The sequence below is a fragment of the Nanorana parkeri genome, unplaced genomic scaffold (genome assembly GCF_000935625.1).
Source record: "Nanorana parkeri isolate BGI_ZX_2015 unplaced genomic scaffold, ASM93562v1 scaffold402, whole genome shotgun sequence".
NCBI classification, from domain to species: domain Eukaryota; kingdom Metazoa; phylum Chordata; class Amphibia; order Anura; family Dicroglossidae; genus Nanorana; species Nanorana parkeri.
The window spans coordinates 1220440-1243857 of NW_017306670.1; the positions used below are offsets into that span (position 1 = coordinate 1220440).

At 39.0% G+C, this 23418-nt stretch overlaps 1 protein-coding gene across 1 annotated transcript in view; it reads right to left on the reverse strand.

Moving 5' to 3' along the window:
- Positions 1 to 23418, reverse strand: part of LOC108789509 (sodium/potassium/calcium exchanger 3-like) — an 82299-nt gene that overhangs the window by 26629 nt on the left and 32252 nt on the right. Inside the window, exons 6-8 of the mRNA XM_018559543.1 lie at positions 16128 to 16202; positions 1360 to 1385; positions 431 to 484 (exon numbers count right to left, since the gene is read on the reverse strand). Coding sequence (XP_018415045.1) covers positions 431 to 484; positions 1360 to 1385; positions 16128 to 16202 — 155 coding nt within the window. The remainder of the gene's footprint in view (positions 1 to 430; positions 485 to 1359; positions 1386 to 16127; positions 16203 to 23418) is intronic.

Sequence of the window (23418 nt, forward strand, 5' to 3'; positions counted from 1 at the left end):
ATGAGGGAAGGTATCAGAGCATTTACTCACCCAAATACTCGGCATCGGCACCGATACCGATACTAGTATCGGTGCATCCCTAGTAATAATGGTGACTAGTTGTCTTTGAAGGTTCTCATTCATCCAGGTCATGGTATAACTAGTAGTAGTTAGTCGCATTCAACTGGATGTGTTCTGTAATATTGAAGATGTTTCATAGCTTCTCCAAGCCACTTCTTCAGTTCTAATGGCAACTAGTTCTTTGTCCTCCACTTTACTTTTTTGGGCCCAACTTTAACAGTATAGGCTTTTTTTTTAACGTTCCTAATGCTACAATAACCATACTACCTTAAACCTGTATTTTTTAATGAAAGTTGTAATTGTGTTTGGGAGCTATTAGAAGATCTCAGAGTAAAGATAACATTAGACAGAGAAAGTTCTCACTACTTACTTCATTATAAGGATGTAAACTGCATACATTAGAACCAAAATCATAGACTCCCACCTTTAAAGAGATATAATAGGTAAAAAGAGTTCTGCCAACAAGACAAGCCAAATAAGCATGCCCCAATATCGCATATAACAGATACATAAATAAAAAAATATACAGTTACATTGTTAAAGTAGAGATAATAGGGGTAATATTTATATATTTCCTTACTTCAGGCGGTTATACCAACAAAATGCCATTTTAATACAGTGACCAGTTCTTATGAAACTGCAATAAAGTACTCTTTCTTTCCTAATAAGTCCCGATTCACTATGCAATAATAATTTTCTGGTAAGTAAAATGTAAAACTATTTTTGTTTATTTATTTTTTCAATTTTAAAAACATCTTATTAGTATTTTTTTGCATTAGAGTTTTGACTTTTATTCAATTTTAAATGATTTTGTGCCTCATTTGTCTTTTCTAACTGCATCAAAAAGGACAGCAATTACCCTCCAGTGACACTCTCTTTGCCTTTGAACGCTTTCTGGCATTTCTTCTTGTGCACTGCTGCCCAGTTTGTATATGAACATGTTTGCACTCAAACTGTACTGGCAGAGCAACATGCACAACTTTCCATTATATTAGTTTGCACAAAAAACTTTCTTGAACCAGGAATGCGAGGGCAAAACTGAGCAATTTTATTAACGCATGATAACTGTGGGACTTTTTAAGAGCATTAGTATACTTACATCAGAAGCAATTTCACCCAAAACCCCACCAACCAATGACGTAGCCAATACAATTCAGTGCAAGGTATTATCTGTAAATACTTTTACCAACACAACTACACTGTACATTCCCATTTGATAACATGTATCACATCAGATTATACTAATATACTGAATTAGATTTATTTTGATAAGGGGGTAATCAGAAAATGTTTACTTACCCGGAGACCTTTTCATCATAAATAAACTGTAAAAAAAAAGATACATATTAATGATACATACCGTATTTGCCGGCATATAAGACGACTCGGCGTATAAGACGACCCCCTACTTTTTGTGTTAAAATATATGTTTTGGGCTATACTCGTCGTATAAGACGAGTATAGCCCAAAATAATGTTTAAATGCACCCACTAACATCCATGGCGGTATTCCCGAGTGTGGCTCGGGGTTCATTTTCAGTACCATAAGCGGTAACCACGAGCCACACTCGGAATTACAGTCTCTTACCTTGCCCACGATCCCCGCTGTGTTCTCCGGCTTCCGCTGAGTCAATCACGACAGGCTTTGTATTCATTAATGCAAAGCGTGCCGTGATTGGCTCAGCGCCTTATACTGTATATAGCCGAAGCTACATGCAGTATACCGTATCCTTCCGTATGTACCTGGCGTATAAGACGACCCCCGATTTTCGGGGGATGTTTTAAGGTCTCAAAACCCGTCTTGTACGCCGGCAAATACGGTAATCTAAAGACAATATTTTATTTTAGGCTTGCCCATTTGTAATGAGAAACCACATAACTGATACAATTAATTTATGTTACAAAACAGTATGTGGCAGTTCTTGAGATTGCTTCAAAGACCTTGTCCTTTCATGTGAAGAATCAGTAAAGTGCAATTGTGAGAAAAAGTAAGAAAAACGTTGAGTACCCAAAGTTCTGTAAACCTGGATTTCTGCATGCCTGCTTCCTAAAACGTATTTTGCCCTGAATGTATGCCTTGATAAACATGACATTCTTAACAAATATAACATTTACAGTGCCATATCTATACTGATTAAACAGTCAAGGTCACTGATGGAAATACCATGTGAACTTTTATGTCTTGTAACTAAGTGGAAACGCCTTAATTAGAAATAACCTCATCCAAACATAAAGCTGTCTAGCAGTTAGGAGATATTTTGACTCATTACTGCACATTGTATACAAGTCTGTTTCAGTTCATGTAAATTTTGCAATGCTTAATTAGCCTGTTTCAGATCACAGTGCAGGATTTCATGATATAAAATGGAACTTACTGGACCCTATATAAATGCAGTCATCTTGGTCCTCAAGCAGCAAAGCAGCTCCCACTAATATTCCTTTTTCATCATGCTTCACCAGGTTTTGGTGTTGACTCGCAGTGATTTGTTCTTTCCAAATATATCGATGTTTACATTGACCAGAAAGTTTTATATGATCTCTCCGCAGACCATGGCTTCATTGTCCTAATAGTGTTGTGGAACATCTGGGTGTATTATTGCAAACTGTAGTTGAGCTTCCATGAGCAACATACTAGAGAAACATACACCATCTATCACCTGTTTGAAAATTGATACATTGTTCCTTTGTGTTAACTATTGCAGAGCTACACTCTAATGAAGATTTTCTGCAGTGCTAATGTCTTCCTTTTGCAAACTTCCTGTGTGTCTCGGCACCAGAGGAGGTCTAAGTCTTCAGAAATCCTTTCCTTAAAAACCCCATAGCGTTCTTAGCTTCAAAAAATCTCTCTCTGAGGTCCTATAAAATCTTTTTTGATTAGGTCATAGTGAACTTCAGCAAGTTAAGAAAACGTTTTGTGTTTTGGTATATAGCAAGACAAGTCAAACCTGCACTGAATGGACAGGTACACCTAAATTACTGGTTAGAGGATCTGACTCAATTCAAGTCAGCAAAAAAGTTTAACAGATGTTTTGCTATTTTTTAATTAATTTTGTTCTCTCTATTTCAGTTTTAACTGGTATGTGTATTACTGCTTCATGACTCTAGACTTAAAAGGACCAGCACAGGGTCATGTTTTTCAGAAATCTAGGCAGCTGCAAAGCTGTGATAAGTGGTCACAAAAAAAACCCCATTGATTATTAGTCTATGATTGTTTGAGATCTGTAAACCCTTCTAAGTCTGTTTTGGGAAACACTAACTAAAAAACATTAGACCAGTAGCAGCAATTCAAGCATTAATCTAAATAAATAATAATACGTTCACAAACTTTTTCTCAGAACTGTAAATGAGCTTTTAAAGTCCAAAACCACTAGCAACACTTTTTGGGGCTATTTCACTAAAGAGGTCATTTTTATATTAAATACCAAGTCAGGTGCAGAAGACAATTCTTTCTTTTATTTTAATTATCCTAAACCTAAAAGGTTACTAGAGATAAACCAATTCATGAGTGATAATATCCCTTGAGAACAAGGGTGGAAAACTCTGGCCCTCCAGCTGTTGTGGAATTACAAATCCCATGAGGCATTGCAAGACTGACAGTTACAGGCATGAGTCCCAGAGGCAGAAGCAAGTTGGGATTTGTACTTAAAGCATAGCCGGAGGGTCGGAGTTGCCCACCCCTGCTTTAGATAGACAAGTCCCTTTATGACAGTCAAATTGGTGTCAAATTAGGCTCCAGGCAGACCTCACACTCCTTTGCAGTCCTTAGTGATTAGTGAGGGGATTCTTAGTGAGGGAATACACTTACCACTCAGGTATTCCACTCTCCCAGGTGTATGGAATCCCAACATACACTGTGGTTGTTTCCACCACATTAAATGTCACTACAAGAAGTACATGCCGGTGGAAGGTACCACTGTGTACGACAGGGGTGACAGGGGTAACATGTATTTGCAGTGGCCCAAGAGCAGTAAAGCAAATGTGTTTTTTGGTAACACTAAACTCAGGAGTTTAACCTTACAAATGTATTCAAGCACCTTAACTATTAACAAAAATGTATCTTATTTTTGTATCACTCAGTAAATCCTAAAATCATCTCTGAATTGGTGCTGACACTGTCCTTCCTTCTGGAATGGTAACTACTTTTGTTCCCCATGGCCCCTGTGTGTGTTGTAAAGTAGCCATCGCTCCAAGCTCACTACAGTGATGTACTCTAATTTCAATACAAATTAGTAAACTGCACGTGAGATTGAAGTCCATCACGGGAGCCAGCTTGGAGCGGTGGCAATGTTACAATACTCATAATTCCCTGACCTCCCCTTTGACAAATGTCTCTTTATTGATTTGAGATCGTATACACAGCCTTAATCACTGTTCATATAACCCAATATTTTTACAATTATCAGGTCATGATTACTTCTTGTCTGGTAAATTAGATCCTTCTTTTTTAACCTGGACTGAATCTAAAGGTTTATGACACAAAGATATGTTACAAGGTGATGCTCTGATCCCACTTCAATCTTTGCAATCTCGATGGGGAATTTCTTGGCATTTCAGTTGTCTCATTTTGTCTCTCCATTAAAAAAGCCATTTAGATCAATTTTGCAGTTTTTTGCATTTAATAATGTACTTGGTGCTAAAGACCCCCCCCTACTCATTGTTTGCCTCTAATCTATAAAATTCTGAGGGGTCTGAAAGACTCGATACCTACCCTGTATATTATTAAATGGGAAAATGATCTACAAAGAATACTTTTAACTACTCAATGTTCTAGGTTATTGCAATTGTGTTTTGCTGTATCACCTGATAATCATTCATTGGAAATCAATGTTAAACTTATGGCAACCTGGTATGCTATTCCTCCTATACTACATGAAATATGCACTGAAAACCCACCATTGTGTTTGCATAATTGCGGTACGATGGGTATATACGCACACTTATGGTGGGATTGTCCAATTACCAATAAATATTGGCAATATGTTATTTATTTTATTACAATTATAACTGGTGTTCAGGTGTCCTTAGATCGAAAATCTGTAAATTTGTACAAGAAGTTGTTATGTTAAATGCAGCTAAAGCTTTAATTCCTAAATACTGGCGATCTTTTAAAATCCTCCCTATTAAGGATTGGTTTGCACGAATAGACAAAATAATTTTTTTGGAGGAACTTACATACACTGATTTAGACAACTATGATGAATTTCTTAAGATATGGGCTTGTTGGTTTGATCATAAACAATCTGATATATATGTAACTTCCATATTACCAGGTTAAGATATTTTAAATATAAATATATATATTTTTTGTTAATATTATTTTGAGAAGGCCTCAGTGATTGATATACACAGCTTAATTATGCATGCTAACCAGAGAGATCTTTAAGTAGATTTAAATAAATTTTTTTCTCCCCTCATTGTTTTTATGATGTTTATCTAAATTGTACTTCTAGATTTCGATGTATTTAATGTTGTTTTCATTATGGTTTGTGCTTTTTTCTTTTTATGTTTTGTGTAATTGTATTTATTATGGAACAAATTTAACAAAGAGATAATAAGCAAAAACTTTACAATACTCATAAGGACCTTTGGGAACAAAAGTAGTCACCCTCCAGAAGGAAGGACAGTGTCAGGATGAATTCAGGTACTTAAATGCATTTTTAGGATTTAACTCCTTAGTTTAGTGTCACTTTAAGCACTCATTTTATAGCTCCTATTTTCTTTTATTAATCAAAAAATATGACCACTGAGTTTAGTGTCATATTTTTGTCAGGCCTCCGGAAAGGTAAGTATATTTCCTCTGTTTTTATTAGGTGTGTTTTTTTAGATATAATGACAACGTAACTTCAAAGTGAATCTGTGATCATAATGTGGTCTTACTCATAGAGGGCAAAGTTACAGAATTACTTTAATGCAGATCCTCAAAGCAGCATATACCCCCCGCTTATTTCTGCTGCCTTAGAAGGAAAGCTCTGTGAAGGTAATGAGTCACAGCTTACACAGAGCTATGGGCTCCCTATGTGACAGCACTGTCATATGGATTGTGTCACATGCTCTGCCATATCTAGACATTCTGGGAATTTCCTTTGGCTCCATGCCCTGAGTGTGTGGCAGAGTTAAGGATAGGTAAGTATATGCTGCTTGGGATGGGGGTATTAAAACAAACCTGTTTTTTGCCCTGAGTTCATTTGGGTTTGACTTGCCTTCTATGAGAATTTTAAACATGTTGCAATATTCCAACTGCCACCAGATGGCATTTTAATACTATTATTCTTGTTCCTTATGTCATCCTGTTATGCCGTTCACTTAAATTTGTGCAAAAGGAAAACAAAAATGGCAACAATATTTCCTAGAATGTTTGGGTGCTAAAAAAGAAAAAATGTCTATCTGGCAGACATAAGAATGGCAGATATAACAGATACAGAATTTACGTATATGGGAAGTCAAAAAGCTAGACCATTTTGAAAGGCCTTTGACTTTCTCGCAGCTATTTCCATAAATTGTAAATACGCATTTATACTACTACTGCCTAAAAGTGAAACACATTGCAAATGGTAACAAAGAAAATAATTTTTGAAGATGCCCAGTGTTATCCTACACGGTGCTGTGAATCTAAATGACCATTAGCTGCAAGAAGAGCGACGTAATCATCTTCACATAGTTTATGGTCATATTGCACCACTTCAATTGCTGCAGCAGAGGCCGTATCTCATTCCAGGGAAGATTTAAAAGAAATTGAAGTCAGATGAATTGTGCTGAAAATGACAGCATTTAAGGCTGAATGCGAGCAGAGAACACAACTTAACACCCTGAAGGAGCAATAAAGCAAAGGTTTATTCTCACACTTCATTCTTCCTGCTCTCGTGTACATCAGTAATATGTACACTTCTGCAAAATTCTCCATCTGTTCACAATTCACTGTTTAACGGGAACAAGCAGTTGTGGACTTTTTAAGGCTACTTTGGTGTTTTATTTGATATTTATATTTGTAGCCATTTAACTAGAATGTTGTATCCACTTTTTGCTGTATCCAAGCAGTATTGCACAAATAGTGGTCATAGAAGTCAATTCAGCTTATTTTATTTTGACTACCTCTGCTCCACATTTGAAATGTACAAGCAGCTCGCCCTTCAGCTTCTTCACTGCCTCCTGTCTACAATAGAAATGTACAATCGATTGGCCCTTCAGCTCCTTCACTGCCTCTTCTCTACAACAGAAATGTACAATCAACTGACCCTTCAGCTCCTTCATTGCCTTCTTTCTACAATAGAAATGTACAATCAAATAGCCCTTCAGCTCTTTCACTGCCTCCTTCAGGTTTTTCAATGCCATCTCTTCATTATACATTTGTACAAGCAAATTATCTTTTAGCTCCTTTACTGCCATCTCTCCACAACAGAAATATACCAGCAAAATATTTAGCTCCTTCACTGCTCCATCTTAACAATAAATATGTACAAGCATATGGCTCTTTAGCTCCTTCATTGTAACCTGTCAGCACCAGAAATTTAAAAGTAGATGGCTCTTCAGCTTCTTCACTGCCACCTCTTCAGCTCCTTCCCTGATGCAAATTTCTCAACCCAGACACTACTGTTGCAGTATAAAGGATTCCACTGATCAAGACTTTAATAGTGCTGTGAGTGCTCCTATGGTTGAGACTCTAATAGGGACAGAGAAACCACAGTATCAGATTTTGGTATGTTACTGTTGTAGATAGAGGCAAAAGGCCCGTGTAACTCTGCATTGTTCTCCAACTGTCCTCTTTTTGAAAGGACACTTTTTTTTATTGAAACCAAATCCTGACCCTCTTTCTTCCTATATTGTCCCTCTTCTGGTCAGATGTATACATCTGTATTTACATACTGTACTTTTTAACAACCAAAAGTATTTCTATTGCTCATGAACCTGAACTTCAGGCCGGTATAAAAGCGGCTAATGCAGTAATTAATTGCTTACAAAACAGATGCATAATTAAATGTAACTAGTGTAACTACTTCAGTTTGTCTTGATATCAGCCGTCTGTTGTCCCCTGCACATCAGTTCTTAGACTGGAAGAGGAATGATCTGCTTACAGTGGACATGCTGAAAGACTGAGTGAGAAAAGTGATCACAGCAATTTCAGTTGTAGTGGAGGCTAAAGCTCCGACTGTGCTGTCTGGCAGGGTTGCTTAGATCACAAACTGGCTGCACAGAATTATAAATAATTTGGCAGATAAAGGTAGTTCACATCTCAGAAAACTAGAACGTATTCTACCGTATGAGACCAGCAGATTAGCCTTTGTCTACATATGTGTAGCAAAGCAGAGAATTTCCGTAGCACTGGGAAAATCATGCCCGTGAGAACTCTCCTCTGTGTGCCTCTCTAAAACCATGGTCATTTTGTTACTAGGTTCTGATTTTTGAGCTACGCTCTCCATATGCCATTCTGATTAGAGTGCCCTTGGTGGCAATTTGCAGTGGACATAAATTTATACTGGGGCCACCTTGGAGCCTTCTAGCCATACTCTTTTTCCATGCATGTGGATGGAGACCCGGTTTATTATGCAACTCAAGAGTGGGTGACCCATCCATTAATTGAGCTTTTTTCTTCTATGCATGTGCAAAAAAAGAAGAGCCCAACCAGAAAACCTCTGCATTAGTGACTGCCAGTGGGCCACACAGCAAAGATCTCAGAGGAAGGAGGACAGGGAAACATAAAACTTCAGGGGGTTAAGGGGGAATTGTTTAAAAGATAACTGTACCTAAATTATAGTTATCCATTATTTTTTTACTAATTATACCTAAAGGCTGCATGCTGAATGTTTATGGTAAGCTCAGCACCATACAGTGAATAGTGTCCACTGTCACAATACAGAATAATTTTCTCTAAAGCCACTCATGGTAAACATTTTATCGCAGAATTCAGGCATATTTCAGAGCTGGGAGTTAATGTCACATGATTATGACCAATTATCTTAGAATGTTTTATGTATTATTGTAAAATGATCTCAGAGCTCCTTTATTTTTAAGTTAGCCTATAGCTTTTTCTTGCTTTTAAATGTTAGCAGGTGATAGAATAGTTTTCTTAAACCTGTTTCTGAAAAGAACATAAACAAGTTTTAATTGTGGAGCTGAAGCTGAGCTGCACTTTCCATAGTGCCCGTTCATCATTTATGAGGAATTACTGATCAACAGAATTTGCAATTTCACTCAGGGTATGCTGTCCCTGTAAGCAGATGGTTCAGATACAACCTGAGCATCTGTTGGAATCAAGCCTTGAAAACATATAATAGTACTAACAAAACAGTAGTTATAGAATGGTCAAGGGTGAAGTCACACAGCTGTTCTTCTGATAATTCTATTTCAAAGTCATCCACACAAAGGTAAAATGGGCATCTCTGGTTTACAATATACATTTAAAATATGCTTTTAAAATGCCCAAAACTTAATAAACGTTATATTCATAAAAGTATAAACATATACAACATCCAATGTAATGATAAACTGGGACTGTTTATAATATAAAAAATACCCTAAACCTCTAGAACTTTGTACTTGTTAGAAGAAGGTATGAAGGGTAACCAGATTTGTATCTATGAGAGATATAGACTTGGTGAGTGATGGAACGCCATTGTGAACTTTGTTAACAAAGCACTTCCATATACAGTACTGGTGACCCATTGAATGCTACAATTCGGAGTTATTCAACATTTTAGAATACACCTTGGCCACTGCTTTGTGTACATTTTAAAGACTGCCAACTTAAAATACAACTGAAGACTTCTGTATGACAGTCTAAACAAGCACCATATCTAGTTACTACGTGATGAAAAAGCCTCACAGAGTAAACAGAAATATTAATTTAACATCCTTGACTCCTGACGCCAAATCCTCCTTCATTTGGGTCTCATATGCTCCCCCTTCCAGACACTGCAACTTCAGAAGCAGTGCAGCAATGTTGCCACACCATCAAAGGAAGCTGCAATAGATGGACTTTATTGGTAGGCTCAACAGGTATTTGTGGGACTTTGCAGGTGGACTAAGAGAAAACTTTAAGTGCACATGCAGTTGTGGGCAGCACAGTGGCGTAGTGCTTAGCACTTCTGCCTTGCAGCACTGAGGGCACCCAGTTAAAATCCTGGTCTAGACACTATCTGCATGGAGTTTGCATACTGAAAGGTTAATTGGCTCCTGTCTCATTGGTTAATTGGTTCCTGTCTGTCTGTCTCCATATGAGATAGGGACCTTAGACTGTAAGCTCCTTGAGGGCAGGGACTGATGTGAATGTGCACTATGTAAAGCACTGCATAATTGTCGATGCTATATAAATATCTGTAATAAAGAAATACATTTATAATTAGGTGCCACATTTTTTTAATGGGAGTCCATATCTACTTTAATCTTTTCAAGGGCCCAATAGATAATATTTTAATTATTTAGACCATTATATTATAATAGTTAACTTGTGTCAAATATAATTTCAACGTAAATAGTCATGCAAACTTCAGATACAGCGGACCCAAGCTACCAAGCAGTGCTCTGATCTTAAATTTAGCTAGGCTCCAGTGCTGAAATGCACACAGACAGGACCCATTCCCTAAAAAAGAATTGAAGAACCAGGCAATTGTCAGGGAGGGAAAGGGGGGTAGTAATCTCTTAAAGGAGAACTATGAGGTGAGTGCTTTTCACTCACCTCATAGTTCTAGCCGACCTGTGACAATGAGACTGTCACAGGTCGGCTCAGTAGATCGGGAGGAGAGCTAACACATACCGGCGTTTGCTCACCTCTCGATCCTGTCACGGCTCTCTGACGTGACAGGGGAGGGGCTGGATCCCCCCTCCCCGCTCCGATCCGACTGGCGGAACGGACGGGGAAGGGGGCGGGTACAGCTGGCTCTGCCTTTAGATAGGCAGAGCCAGCTGTCAGACACGCAGGTGGGCGGATCCCGGCACAATTGTCGGGATCGGCTTCAGCTGCGGCGTCTCAGTATACCGCGAGCAGCAGCTATACTGAGCCTAGGGTGACGGGAGGATGCTAGTTTGTGTCCTCCCATTACCCTAAGGAGAACTATGGGGAAAAGCCTTAACCCCATAGTTCTCCTTTAAGTCTGAAGTATGTGTGCCTATTAGGGATACATTGTAGGCACCTTCAAAGACTCCTTCCCTGGACAACTTCCAAGAGGGCTGAAAGCCACATATGCCTCCAAAGCCACTAGTTGAAGATCACTGTTCTAGGAAAAGGTACAGTTTAATTGGTCTCATGGGCATAAGCAGGGTAAAAGAGCCTGTTTAAACATTGCTCAATAAAGGAAGACATATGCAGGACATAGTTCAAACTGGGAACAAATGTGGCAAATCACTGGAGGAGTCACATTGAGAAGTTCGAAAAAAGCCATATAATCCATTATTACAGGGAGAAATGGAAAACGAGTTAAAAGCCTGTGTCCGTCTCCCAACTGTAACAAAAGGATTTGACTCAATTATGTATCTGTATTGTTTACAATTAATTATCTCCACATCATTTCCCATATGTAATGCAAAGCCATTATGTATCATTCATAGAAAATCTCCTCCAAATCCTGTTCATATAAACTTATTGGTCGCTTGCCAAATTATTTCAGCTGCAACTGCTTGATAAGAATATTTTGCAGTCAACAATTTCCTTATCTAGCCGACGGACTGAAATAAAAAAATCTCTCTTTCAAGCAGCTGTTGGATTGACTGTATAATGAGCCTGAGATTATGTTAATTATGATAATGCAAACTGCACTTAAATTTCAATCAGCTAAGCAGGTTAAGGTGGTAATGCGACAGAAAATATTCTGCCATAACAACGACACTGGACAGGGCACAGTCATTCTGTATCATTTAGATGGACCTCTTTCGGTGACCGTCTCTGCTTCTCTGATGCAAGACATCTAAGTAACATGTAGATTGCAGAGCACGTAGCCGGAGAAAAGTGCTTTTTATTTTCCCTTGGCAGCTGCTTCAGATGTAAGTAAATGTTAATTTACTTCTTTACACTGCATGCAGATGGCACAGACGTTTATCAAGATGGCAGAGCTGTGTGCCTCATTGTAGACACAAAGGGACCCATTTTTAAAGCTGCCAGTGAATCCAGCCTTGGATCATCAGCACAAAGGGTCTGCCATCCAGAGCCAGATTATCCACAAAGCAACCTTGTCAGGAGCCTAGTGCCTGGTGGATATCGGTAAAAGGGGGGGGGGGCAACTACCATGTACGTTCTTCAACAGGAAACCAGGGGGATAGCAGGGATTGGTCAAAGCTCTGCACTTGCCTGTCACTTCTTATGTGTTGATGATGTTGTGGAGGGCCCCTCATTAAGCAAATTCTAAAACTGAAGGGCAAGTGGAATGCTATCATCATGGTAGGAAGCTGCATGCTTGCTACTTCTGTGCCATGGGCATACTGACCAACTCCAACTTATTATTGAATCCTGAATGGACCACATATGATGCCTCTTTTTCTAAATATGTATGTTATTCTACCCATGTGTCTCATGTCCAGTAGCCAATCCACAAATCTCTACATTTAAAGCCCATCTCTGGGCAAACCAAAGGTATGGAGTAAAGTCCATTTACTTATCTGGTCTCCACTCCCCCAGAGGTTGGCTCTCCCCCCTTCTCCACTGTGGCTGGTGGAATGTCCTTACATCTGATGCAGATCTATGGAACCTGCATTAGACATGATGACATCAGCAATCCCTAGACAGCCGGAGCGGAGGGGTGAAGAGGCTGTGGGGACGGGTCTAGCAGCCCAGAGGGGGGAAAAAAAACCAGGGGGGGGGGGGGGGGGGGGGTGCTGGAGGGAGCTTGGATCAGCTAAGTAACTCCTGCTTGATTTCAGTCCCTAGACATAAATTAGCACTTAACCCTTACAGTGCCGAGAGTAGTCCCACTGCAAGGGTAGATTTTTTTTGTTTGTCCGGAGATGGGCTTTAACTTAAAAAATATGTAGAAAAATATGGAAATCATATCAACAAAATGTTAACATTGCAAGAATAACTGCAACATTGTGCAGAATGAAAATGCACAATGCTTTCCTTTTAAACTGTTACTATACATACAATGGTCTGCGAATGTTAGAAAACATTATTGAATGTGGAAGGAAAAATGAATTGAACCCCCTATATACGATTTGATCTGGAAACTTGTTAACATTGTTATCACTTCTGCCATTGTTAAACTAATCTCAGCAGGGTTCATGTGTATTCATTGTGAAATTTGCATAAGGTGCACAAGGGCATGAAATTAAGATGCCTATGTAAATAGGAACAGTTGGTAAATGCTTTCAGCTATACAAAGAAGCCAAGCAGCTGTTCTGAAGGAGGCCCAAATCAACATCTTATCATTGCTGTATACATATCCGGACATTGTCCATGACAGAACATATCACATAGCAATGTTTGTATATATTGTCTAAACTTACACTTTATGCAGAACTGAAAAATAAAGCCTTAATAAGCATACAGGGCAATGGTGCCCTCCCAGTGGTTCTGCTTATCTCCACGTTCTGTATAGCTGTTGTGCTACTGGCCCCCTCCTTTCTTAAAATCCACTTGTTGCCAGTAACAAGGTGTTCTGGGAACAGCAACTGTACATCCAAGTGAATATGAAGAAAGGTATGCTGAATCCCATCCTCTCAAGGAACCTTATTATTTCTCGAACAGAAACAAAGTGGAGCTGCATAGCACAGAATTAGGTGAGAAGAAACTCAGCTCTGCCCCACAAATTAAAGCCCAGTTCAAGTCACAGAAATAGATTGTGTTAATAGTGTCCTATTGCACAGTGTGTGTGAATATGACTGTGCTATGCAATAGGAACCAAACTGCCCCATGCACTCCATAATGTAATGGAGTCCTCAGGAATACAAGACTGTGTGAGAACAGTTCAAAATGCTGTGCTGCTTCAGGTTGGTCCACAAACACCTGACCAGTGGGTGCCAGCCCACCTCATATCAGGTCACTATAGTAGAAATGAAGGCTAGCAGCACCCCAAATAATTGAAAGCAGCTTCTATTATCATCAATAAGGCATTCCAGGACAAACAACAGGAGAGCTCTCTTACGCGTTTCACACAATCTTGTACCTAGTCATAGAGAGCGTGTCCTGCAATGTCTTATTTATGATAATAAATAGAAGGCACAGCTTATATGGAGTGTCTCTTTTCTACTATATCTGTGTGAGAACACTTGTGATCAGGGGTGTTGCTGTGAAACTTCATTGACAGCATGGAGCACTGGAGAGGGAGCACAGGAAAGTGCATTTACAATAAGAGAAAAAAGTATTTTAAAGTATATGTAAAGCCAAAAGTTAATCTTGTCTACATTGTTGCACATATACCATCTAACTCTAACAGCTTTATTATGTTTACTTTTTATCTGGTAAACATTAAATAGGACTATAAAGAGAAGGAAAGGTGTGATACTTCATTTGCAGTTTAAGGTAAATTCAGAAGACTTTTTAATGTAAGCCCATTTTTGTTTTTATCAGTTCTGTGCTTTTTAGTTATTGAGCATTACAATGAGATCTCTTAAAGCGGAACGTTAAAAATCACATCAGCGTGCAGCTCTGCATGCTTATATGAAATCATCTTACATTCATTATCTGAAGGCTAATTTCACCTTTCTGACCATGTTTCATGTTACACCCATATTTAGGGTGAAACTTGAAACATGGACAGATTGCAACCCCTCGCCCCCACTTCCGGGTCTTCTTGGGCATTAATGTAATCTGTGCCCAAGTGATGCATCCTGGGAAGATTACATCAGCAGTGCATTGCTGGGAAATCTCATCTGTAATCGCAGGAGATCTCAGGGAAAGGCATTTCGTCCCCTGAGATGATGTGCATGGACACATGTCCTAGTCACATGTGTCAGAGTTCCAGGGAGTAAAGGACCATATATTAATCTGCCCTTAGTAAAAATGGCCACTGTGAGAAGAATAAGGGGAAAAAGAAAAATAAGGTATACAAAGAATAAAAAGCTGGCAATTATCTATAAGTATGTGTTTGTAGATTGTCATTACTAAACATTTCTAAAGATGTATTTTTTTGTAATTTCAAAGATATGGGCAAAGTTGCGTTTTCATTTCCTGTTCTCTATAATTCTTGTTCAGTTAGATGTTATTCATGTTACTTACAACACACTTATCTATTTAATACATTTGTTCATAATGTTTTAAAACGCTGTAAGCGTAAAGCGCTGCACAAACTGTTGGCGCTATATAAATCCTATGTAATAATAATAATAAAACAGGAGTGCTCAACCTTTGGATGAAGATCCTAAATTACAAATTTGGATTTTTTTTTGTGGACCACCCAGTTTTCAGGATATCCAACATACTGGGGGTGATTTACTAACCTAAACACACACACACACCAGGTGCGTGTGCTTTTTTACACAGCAACACATATTCAACCAAACACGAGCAACGTGTCACATTTTCACGCCGTTATGGCGCGTTTTTATGTATTTACGTAGCGGCATGCAAGTCTCTAAAAGCATATTTCCACTAATGCCATATATGGAAAAATCATGACAAAAATGGTTAGCTCATGCATTTACATTCCTGCATTCATCAACGCAAGCAACACAATGTAGAGCTAATTTACACAACATCACCTTGCAATTCATGCAGGGCTTTGCACAACACACCTGCTGGGTGTGTACACACTACAAAGGTGTCTAGATTCCACCAATAGATCATGCTGGGAGGTAACACACTACAGAGGTGTATACTTGTTCGTGGCGTGTTTATAAGGTTAGTAAATCAACCACACTGACTCCTAAATGGCATTGTCTTGGAGTATAGAACTTTCCATATTCCAGTTGCACTAAATAAGTCCCTTCCAACTAATGTAGGTACATATCCCAAATTTGAGGCTTGCTAGTAAAATCCGATGTAAAGATTTTCCAGTTACGGAGGAGATACAACTACCGGTTACTCCTGGCGCATGCTTATGCTACACAGTACATTATATGAATGAACATCTATAATGACATATGTTAAAACATATTTTATAACATGATCAATGAATTACCAGTATTGAAAATAGTGATACATAAACTTACCACAATCAGTGCGAGAACAGACAGTGTGTAATATGAAGCATCTCGTAACAAGCACCATGAGGACAAAACGACCACCTGTGAACAGATAGACATTATAAGTATTAGAGCAGTTGGATTAGAAGGCACCTGAAGATGTATGCTACAAAAAATCATCATCCTCACTGCCAACAATTGGAAGAAAGCAAAAGTTTGTGTTACCCTTCAGAACCAATACATTTAAGCTTGAATTTTCTAATCTGCACTACAGAATCTACAGGTTGCATCTGCACAGTTGCTTTGCGCAAAACCCCGTTTTCCTTCCTACATTCAATTTTTATTTATGATGCAAACATTCAGCAGCTGTACCACAGATTCAATGTTAATTGTTGAAGAATGCCATAGGCAAAACTTATATACACCTATATCACAAAGGTTTCTGGTCCGCTGATCATAACACTTTTTGAAGCTATTTGTTTGGAAAACATTATTTTCAATTCTCTTAGATTGTTTTTGGACCTGAAAACATTTTTAAGTCAAGGCCTCATGTCACATGAAGAAGCTTAAGATGTTCAAAATCTCTTGAGTGTGTTTAATGAATTACACCTTTGTTTTTCTTTGAAACCTGATTTAGAAAGATGGGATTGGTACAGGTAACAGAAACGCAAATGACGTTTCCATTTTAAATTCCAGTTTGGAAAATTAAGCCAAAAAATGGATCATGTGTTAAGGGAGTTCCCGCTGAGTTGGGGGGAGGTGGCCAACAGAAGAGAGCCTGGTGAACTGGAGATGGAATTTAATCCTACTACCAGGAATAAGATGATCTACAGTATGTACAAACTGATAAACATGTTAGTTGAATATGCTAAAATATTTATGAATGTACAAATTATTAAAGGAGAAGTATTGGGAGAGCAAGATATACCAAGCGTGTGCATTGGTGTGAATTCACAGAACATGTTAAAAACATGTGACGCACTTGCGGTGAATGTTTTTTGTTAATGGCACCCCAAATGCGGCTGGTAAAACATGCATCTTCGCCTGCATGTTGATATGTGCTAAACGCGTATAAACGTGGTGTCAAAAAGTGCGTGACGCTCCCAGCTCAAACTACTGCATGAGTTTCTTTGCCGCTTTTGACATGCGTGCGACAGCCCATTGAAATTAATGCAAGTGAAGCCAAGTGTGAATGGGACACTGCAGCTGTCACACACTGACTCTATATTCTGAGAGTAATCTTGTAACCGCTGATCATGCATAGGTGTTGTTAGGAATGGCAAGGGTCGCTTTTAGACATGCATGTGCCTCCTTCTGTACTGTTTCACTGTACTCAAGGGTAGGCTTCCTGTACCCACTAAAAAACTTGCAATAGTTACAAGAAGCCATTAGACAAGTAGTCTAGTAAGATATTGGACATGTGCCATTTGGTAGACTGGTACTATTGGCAAGCAAAAGTTTATAGTATAGCGCAGTAATGGGACTTAAATGAAGCTCTTGGTCTCCTGGAATGCTATGATTTAATAATGTAGAAGCATCAAAATACCTTGCTACATTTCCAAATATTCTAAATAAGCACAATAATGTTCCTGTTTCTGTCTCTGAAGTGAGAACCCCAGGTGAAGGCCACAAGTTAATTGTTCCACTGATGCCTCCATGGACTGCTGAATCCATACTCCTTGTGGAGACCCATACTCAAACGATAAAACAACTATTTATAGATGATAAGCAGCAAAATGCTGTCTTAGTAACTAAAACAAAAACCTCCCTTAGGTTTGTTCTACTTAAAGCAGGGAAATAACTAGTTGGTCATTTGGGATTCATTAAAGGTGATCTTATATAATGCTCTTGTCACAAAAGCATTAGCAGTCTGTCTTAAGGAAAAAGAAGAGTAATAGATTATAGTAGCATGCATTTAAAAGGTATGGTTCAATAGGTTTTCATATTCTTATAAAAACATATAAAATATGTTTAATCATGTTTTATGGCTTTAAAAGGTGTACAGTACAAATTGTTATCAGGTGGTACAAAAGGAGGAATGGGTTTTCATGTTTTAATACACAAATTACAATTATTTTAAGGATACACTCATAACGGTTTTTCGGCATCAAGTACAAATACCGATACTGGCATCCCGAGGTAGTGTGGGCCAAGCTAATTAGGAAGCCAGATGGTATGTCATGACCTCCCGCCCAGCTTCCTGATTGCCTGGGAGGCCGGCTTCATGCTCCCTTGTGACACTGCTTGGCAGCCTGGCTTCCTGACCAACCAGGAAGCCGGGCAGCACATCATGACCCGCCTCCCGGCTTGGTCAGGAAGCCAGGCTGCCTCGCAGCGTCACTAGGCAGCATGAAGCTGGCTTCCTAGTCAACTAGAAAGCCAGGGGGCGGGTCATGATGTGCCATCCGGCTTCCTGATTAGTCAGGAAGCTAAGCCGCCTCGCAGTGTCGTGAGGCAGCATGAAGCCAGCTTCCTAGCCAGCCAGCTCCATAATCCCTTGCGACACTGCGAGTTCCGGTATTGGGGTAAGTATTGTAGCATTTGGCGAGTACGAGTACTCAAGTGATCAAGCCGCTACATTGTAATATTGTTAAAAGGTAAGAAGCTGTGGCTGGGGTCTAATCTGTGTCAGATTTGTGAACACAGCCACAAACTGTTGATCTCTGAGCTAGCATCTTAGTCCATAAAGTAGATGTTGACCCTGGGTAGAGCCTCAACAAAGATGGTACCATCCTTCTGGAGGAAAAAAAGCAGATAAAGACATTGTTAGGGGGCAGTACTGTGATCTCTATGAAAGGTCATATATACCTAAAAGTGTTACATTATTAAGGTAATTAGCATGTGGGCACTGTGCATGCTCCCACATTGGGAATGCAAGATGTATTGCCGCACAGTGTGCCTGTAAGGTACTGTAGTAGGCCAGTGAGGCCACAGACAGTCATGCCTGCAGGCCCACCAAGTGGTGTTTTCCTGACAGCAGCGCACAGCCCTGAGTCTGATAGTGACATCAACCTAAGTGATTGAACACTTCAACATCTGCCCACAGATCTGGCAAGCACAGCGGAAAAGGGTTATGGAGGTCACATGACCTTTTTTAACAAATGAATCTTCCAAATGAAGTATGTGACTTATTTGAATATAAAATGTGCTCACTGAGCTACGATGAGATAAACTACTAACCCGTTTTTTTTTTACACTCGTACTCGCACTTGTTACTAATACAAATACATTTCCATGCTTTGGAAAATCTCTGTGATCATCCAACCATAACTGTCTTCTCCATTGAAAATGAAGCACTCCCTTCACTGCTGCACAACACTGAGGCAGGAAGAATGATCCCATCCCAGTGGTGCAATGAACAAGAATATACACAAGAGGTTCCGTCAGTGGTCCTCGGTGAGAGAACTTTACAGCCACCTTAAATGGAACTTGTTGACTCAGTCATTATTTCCATCTTCATCTTGCTTGCCGTCAACCATTCCTATTTGAACTCTAAACAAAGGAACGTGCAGTGAATGCATTCTTTCCACAGGCTTCAGCAAGAAGTCTTTCAGTGCTTCTGTTTTTCTTGGAAGTATCACATTCCTCAATAAAAAAGTTGTTTACTTGTAAACATAATATAGTTAAATGGTTTAGGTCTATATGTTTATGTTTTTATAAAATGTCAGCTGAGAACAATATGGATATGTTTACAACAAAAATATTTCCTCATTCAGAGGCCTGCACTGAATATTGACAGTACATACAAGTTTAAAGCTATTCCAGTCAAGTGAAAGCAACCAGTGAGTTGATAATGTCAATAAACTGGTTTTCGGTGCAGAGACAAAAAGGGGTTCATTTATAAAACGTCTGCCTGGCGTATGGCCAGACGAATGGTGTTTGCACGGCACTAGCTCCCCTAGATGGTGCTGATGAGTATAGGATTTTCCTATAAGCGTCAGCAACATCCAAGGGCACAAATGCCGTGCAAACACCATCTGTCCGGCTATTCGCCAGGCAGACGTTTTATAAATGTATCCCTTTTTGTCTCTGCACTAAAAACCAATTAATTAACATCAGCAACTTTTTTTAAATGAAACCCAAAGTGCTGACACTCCCTGACACCTTACTCTTACACTACCTCTTACAACATTTACCCCCACCCCCCACCCCTAAAACGGTCACATTATTGTGAGAGAAGCTATGAGCAGCAAAACAAAAAAATATTATATGGGTGGGGGAAGGTTTTGTGTCTACGGGCTCCATCGAGAGGAATCCAGCCATGACAGTATGTATTCCTAGCACAAACAAGTTTTCAGGTGGTGGGGGTCCTCTCAGCACACCTTGCAGCAGTCCTGCCCAAATAAGAACGGTCGCAATGCTCGCAATGACTATCACGGATGGCACCGTGCAAAATACGAAGTAAAAGAAACAGGTCACCAGCACTCGTTTAGAATACATATGTCACAATTTTACTGCCTTGAAGAAGGGACCCTGTGCGGCCCCGAAACGTCGGCTCTCTTGATTGTAGTGACACAATTGTCCATTAAAAAAGGACATATTTATTCTAAACGAGTGCTGGTGACCTGTTTCTTTTACTTCCTAGCACAAACAAGACATTGAAGTGTATGTAAAGTTTTTTTAGCTTTAGCTAGGGTGGAGAAGATACACCACTGCAGTCAGTGTCCTTTTTTGGAGATCCACTTCCGTACTCATCCTTTTGTCCACTGTCACCATGACAGAAAATGGGTGAAAATTGGCAATGTTAGAGTTATCACAAGAGCAAGAGGTGAAGATAACTAATCCAATGAGGACACCTGTTCCACTGAGTATAATTCAAGTGAGAATTTCCCTCACTTTGGACAGATTTTCTCTCATTTCCTATTGTGCCTTGAGAGCAGGAAGTGAAGGGAAATCTCCCCAGCTGGACACAGACATAAAAAAACAACCTAACAGGGGTTCTATCCGCATTCTAATGTCAATCTCAAACAAAAAAATTGTCTCTACATACAGTCTGACCCTGTTTCTGTCAGTTACAAAATTGTCACATACGCCAGTTATTGAGATAGATTCACTTTTCAGGTCTACACAGACTTCTTCTGAGGGTACCAAATGAAATCACATTTAAAAGGTTAATTCTACATTTATGTGATAATTTGCAATTTTGTATTATTGGTACTGATTATTCCTGTTCATGAATGGGAATCTATAGTGGATTTTTTAGTCTTTCATGACCATGGTCAGGCCTAAAAATAGTTTTTACATGTGTATTCTAATATCTATAAAGAAAATGGAGATTGCATGTACTTTTCACATGTTTCCAATGCTATCCTTATCTGCATTGCTGAAAAAAGTCTGCTGTTTACAAAGCTCAAAAACTAAAGCTGAAATGTACACAAAAATTCTAGACAGCTCTGTACAAAGTTTCATTGAATTGAGACAGTCTGAATGCAAGCAACTTCTGTTGTGCTCTTTATAAAACCCATAATGGGTATCCATGTCATGAATGCTCACTTAATGCAAACTAATGGACTCATTTTAGATAGAGACTGGAATGGTTAAAACTTCTGGCATTTTTTATTGCTATCTGTATCTTCACTTCCCATACTTTCTGTCCTTGTGAAACCCTTGTGACACCAGGGCAAAATCGAGACACCATGGGTCACCAGCACAGGGAAACACAGACAGCAGGTAGAAACCTTACAGACTCTAACCCCCTGGAACCCAACCTGTGACACTTAACCACTTATTGTGGTGCCCATTTAACCTCCGGAGACAGTAGTCAGTGTTTTTCCTATCTAGGTGCTTTCTCATGCTCAACTCTTATAACATGCTCACAGTCTCTGACCATCTCCAGCAGTGTACAAGTAAAGTTTCCCATTGCTCTTAAGTCCTATAAAGTGGAAAACTCCCTTGGCTGACTAGGTGCAGATGCCAACCAAGGGCTACCTGAAAAACAGGCAGCTGCACACCATAATGTGCAATGCATTCAAACATTATTGTTGAGGACAAACGTCAAGCCCATTTAGGTCCTCCTCCTTCGGACTTAAGCCCAAGCAGGGCGTCTTGAAGCTGTCCTGGAAAAATAAAGTTTTACAAGCATTGAATATTTAGCGTGCTGCTGGCTGGATGTGGACATCACGTTTATGTGTTGACATCTTCTGCAGCATGTTGACACTCTCTGACCATCTCTTGTAGCTTAGCAATAACCTTTGATCATCTCCTGTTACCTATTTTCAGTTGCAAATCTCTGTCCCCACTGCAGAGATTTCCCATCACTTCCAGTCCTAATAAATCCATATAATTGAGACAGGAAATAAGGCAAATCTCTCAATAGGCACACATACAGCAATAAAAACTAGAGGGGGGTCTTCCACATGCTGTCTAAAACAAAAACTAGAACTTTAACTAGAGTATTAGTTTAAATGTTTATTTATAAAATAAATATTTTAAAAATGAATAACCTTCAAAAACATTTTAGAAAATGCTAAAAAACCCAAAGATTACAGTTTCCTTTTAATATATGTAGATAATGCAGACATCTGTAAGTTTCCTGGTTGATTTGGATACATAGCAGCCTTATTACCATTCAGAAACCATGATGTGCAGATAAAAGGAAAGAATAATATAAAGTACCATACTTGCTGAATGCCACAACAAAATAACAATATCCCAGGAAAGAAAACAACTGGAGGTGCTTACCGTATTCTCAAAAGTAAAGCCAAAAACGACAACATCATTTTCAGTGACATTTTTCACATTAGTTCAAGAAGGCAACTAAAATGTGCCCAACAGTTTTCAGGATAAACATGCAATATGATATTGTTCCGCATTGTAAGAAAAGATGTAAATTTGTACAAAATATACCTAACATTACCTAGAACAATAATCAAGAGCAGACTTGGTGCAGTGTATTTGCATACCAAAACAATAAAGAAGAAAAACTTCAAAAACTTCTGTTATCGGTGGCTGCCAGCTTTACCGAATGCATATAGTACTGACTGTAATATTTTGAATTCCCAAAATAATGATAAAATGATTAAGTGGCAATGGGTCACAGGATTTATACTTTGTTTTTCTTTAGAAGAGCACGTGGCTTCCAGCTGTATGTCAGTCTATGCTGTATTAACAAGCTCTTTAGATCTCAGCACAAGGAACAAAGAATTAAAGAATGTCAGATGTTTCCTCCGAAAAAAAAGAACAATTACTTTATGAAAATGAGTGGGTCTTAACAAACTTTTTTTTCTTGTGTTATTTTAACCAGTTAGTACACTTTGGTTTAATGATTGCCAACAACTCTGCCATTTTCATAATAGTCTGTGGTTGTGTGAGCAGTGGG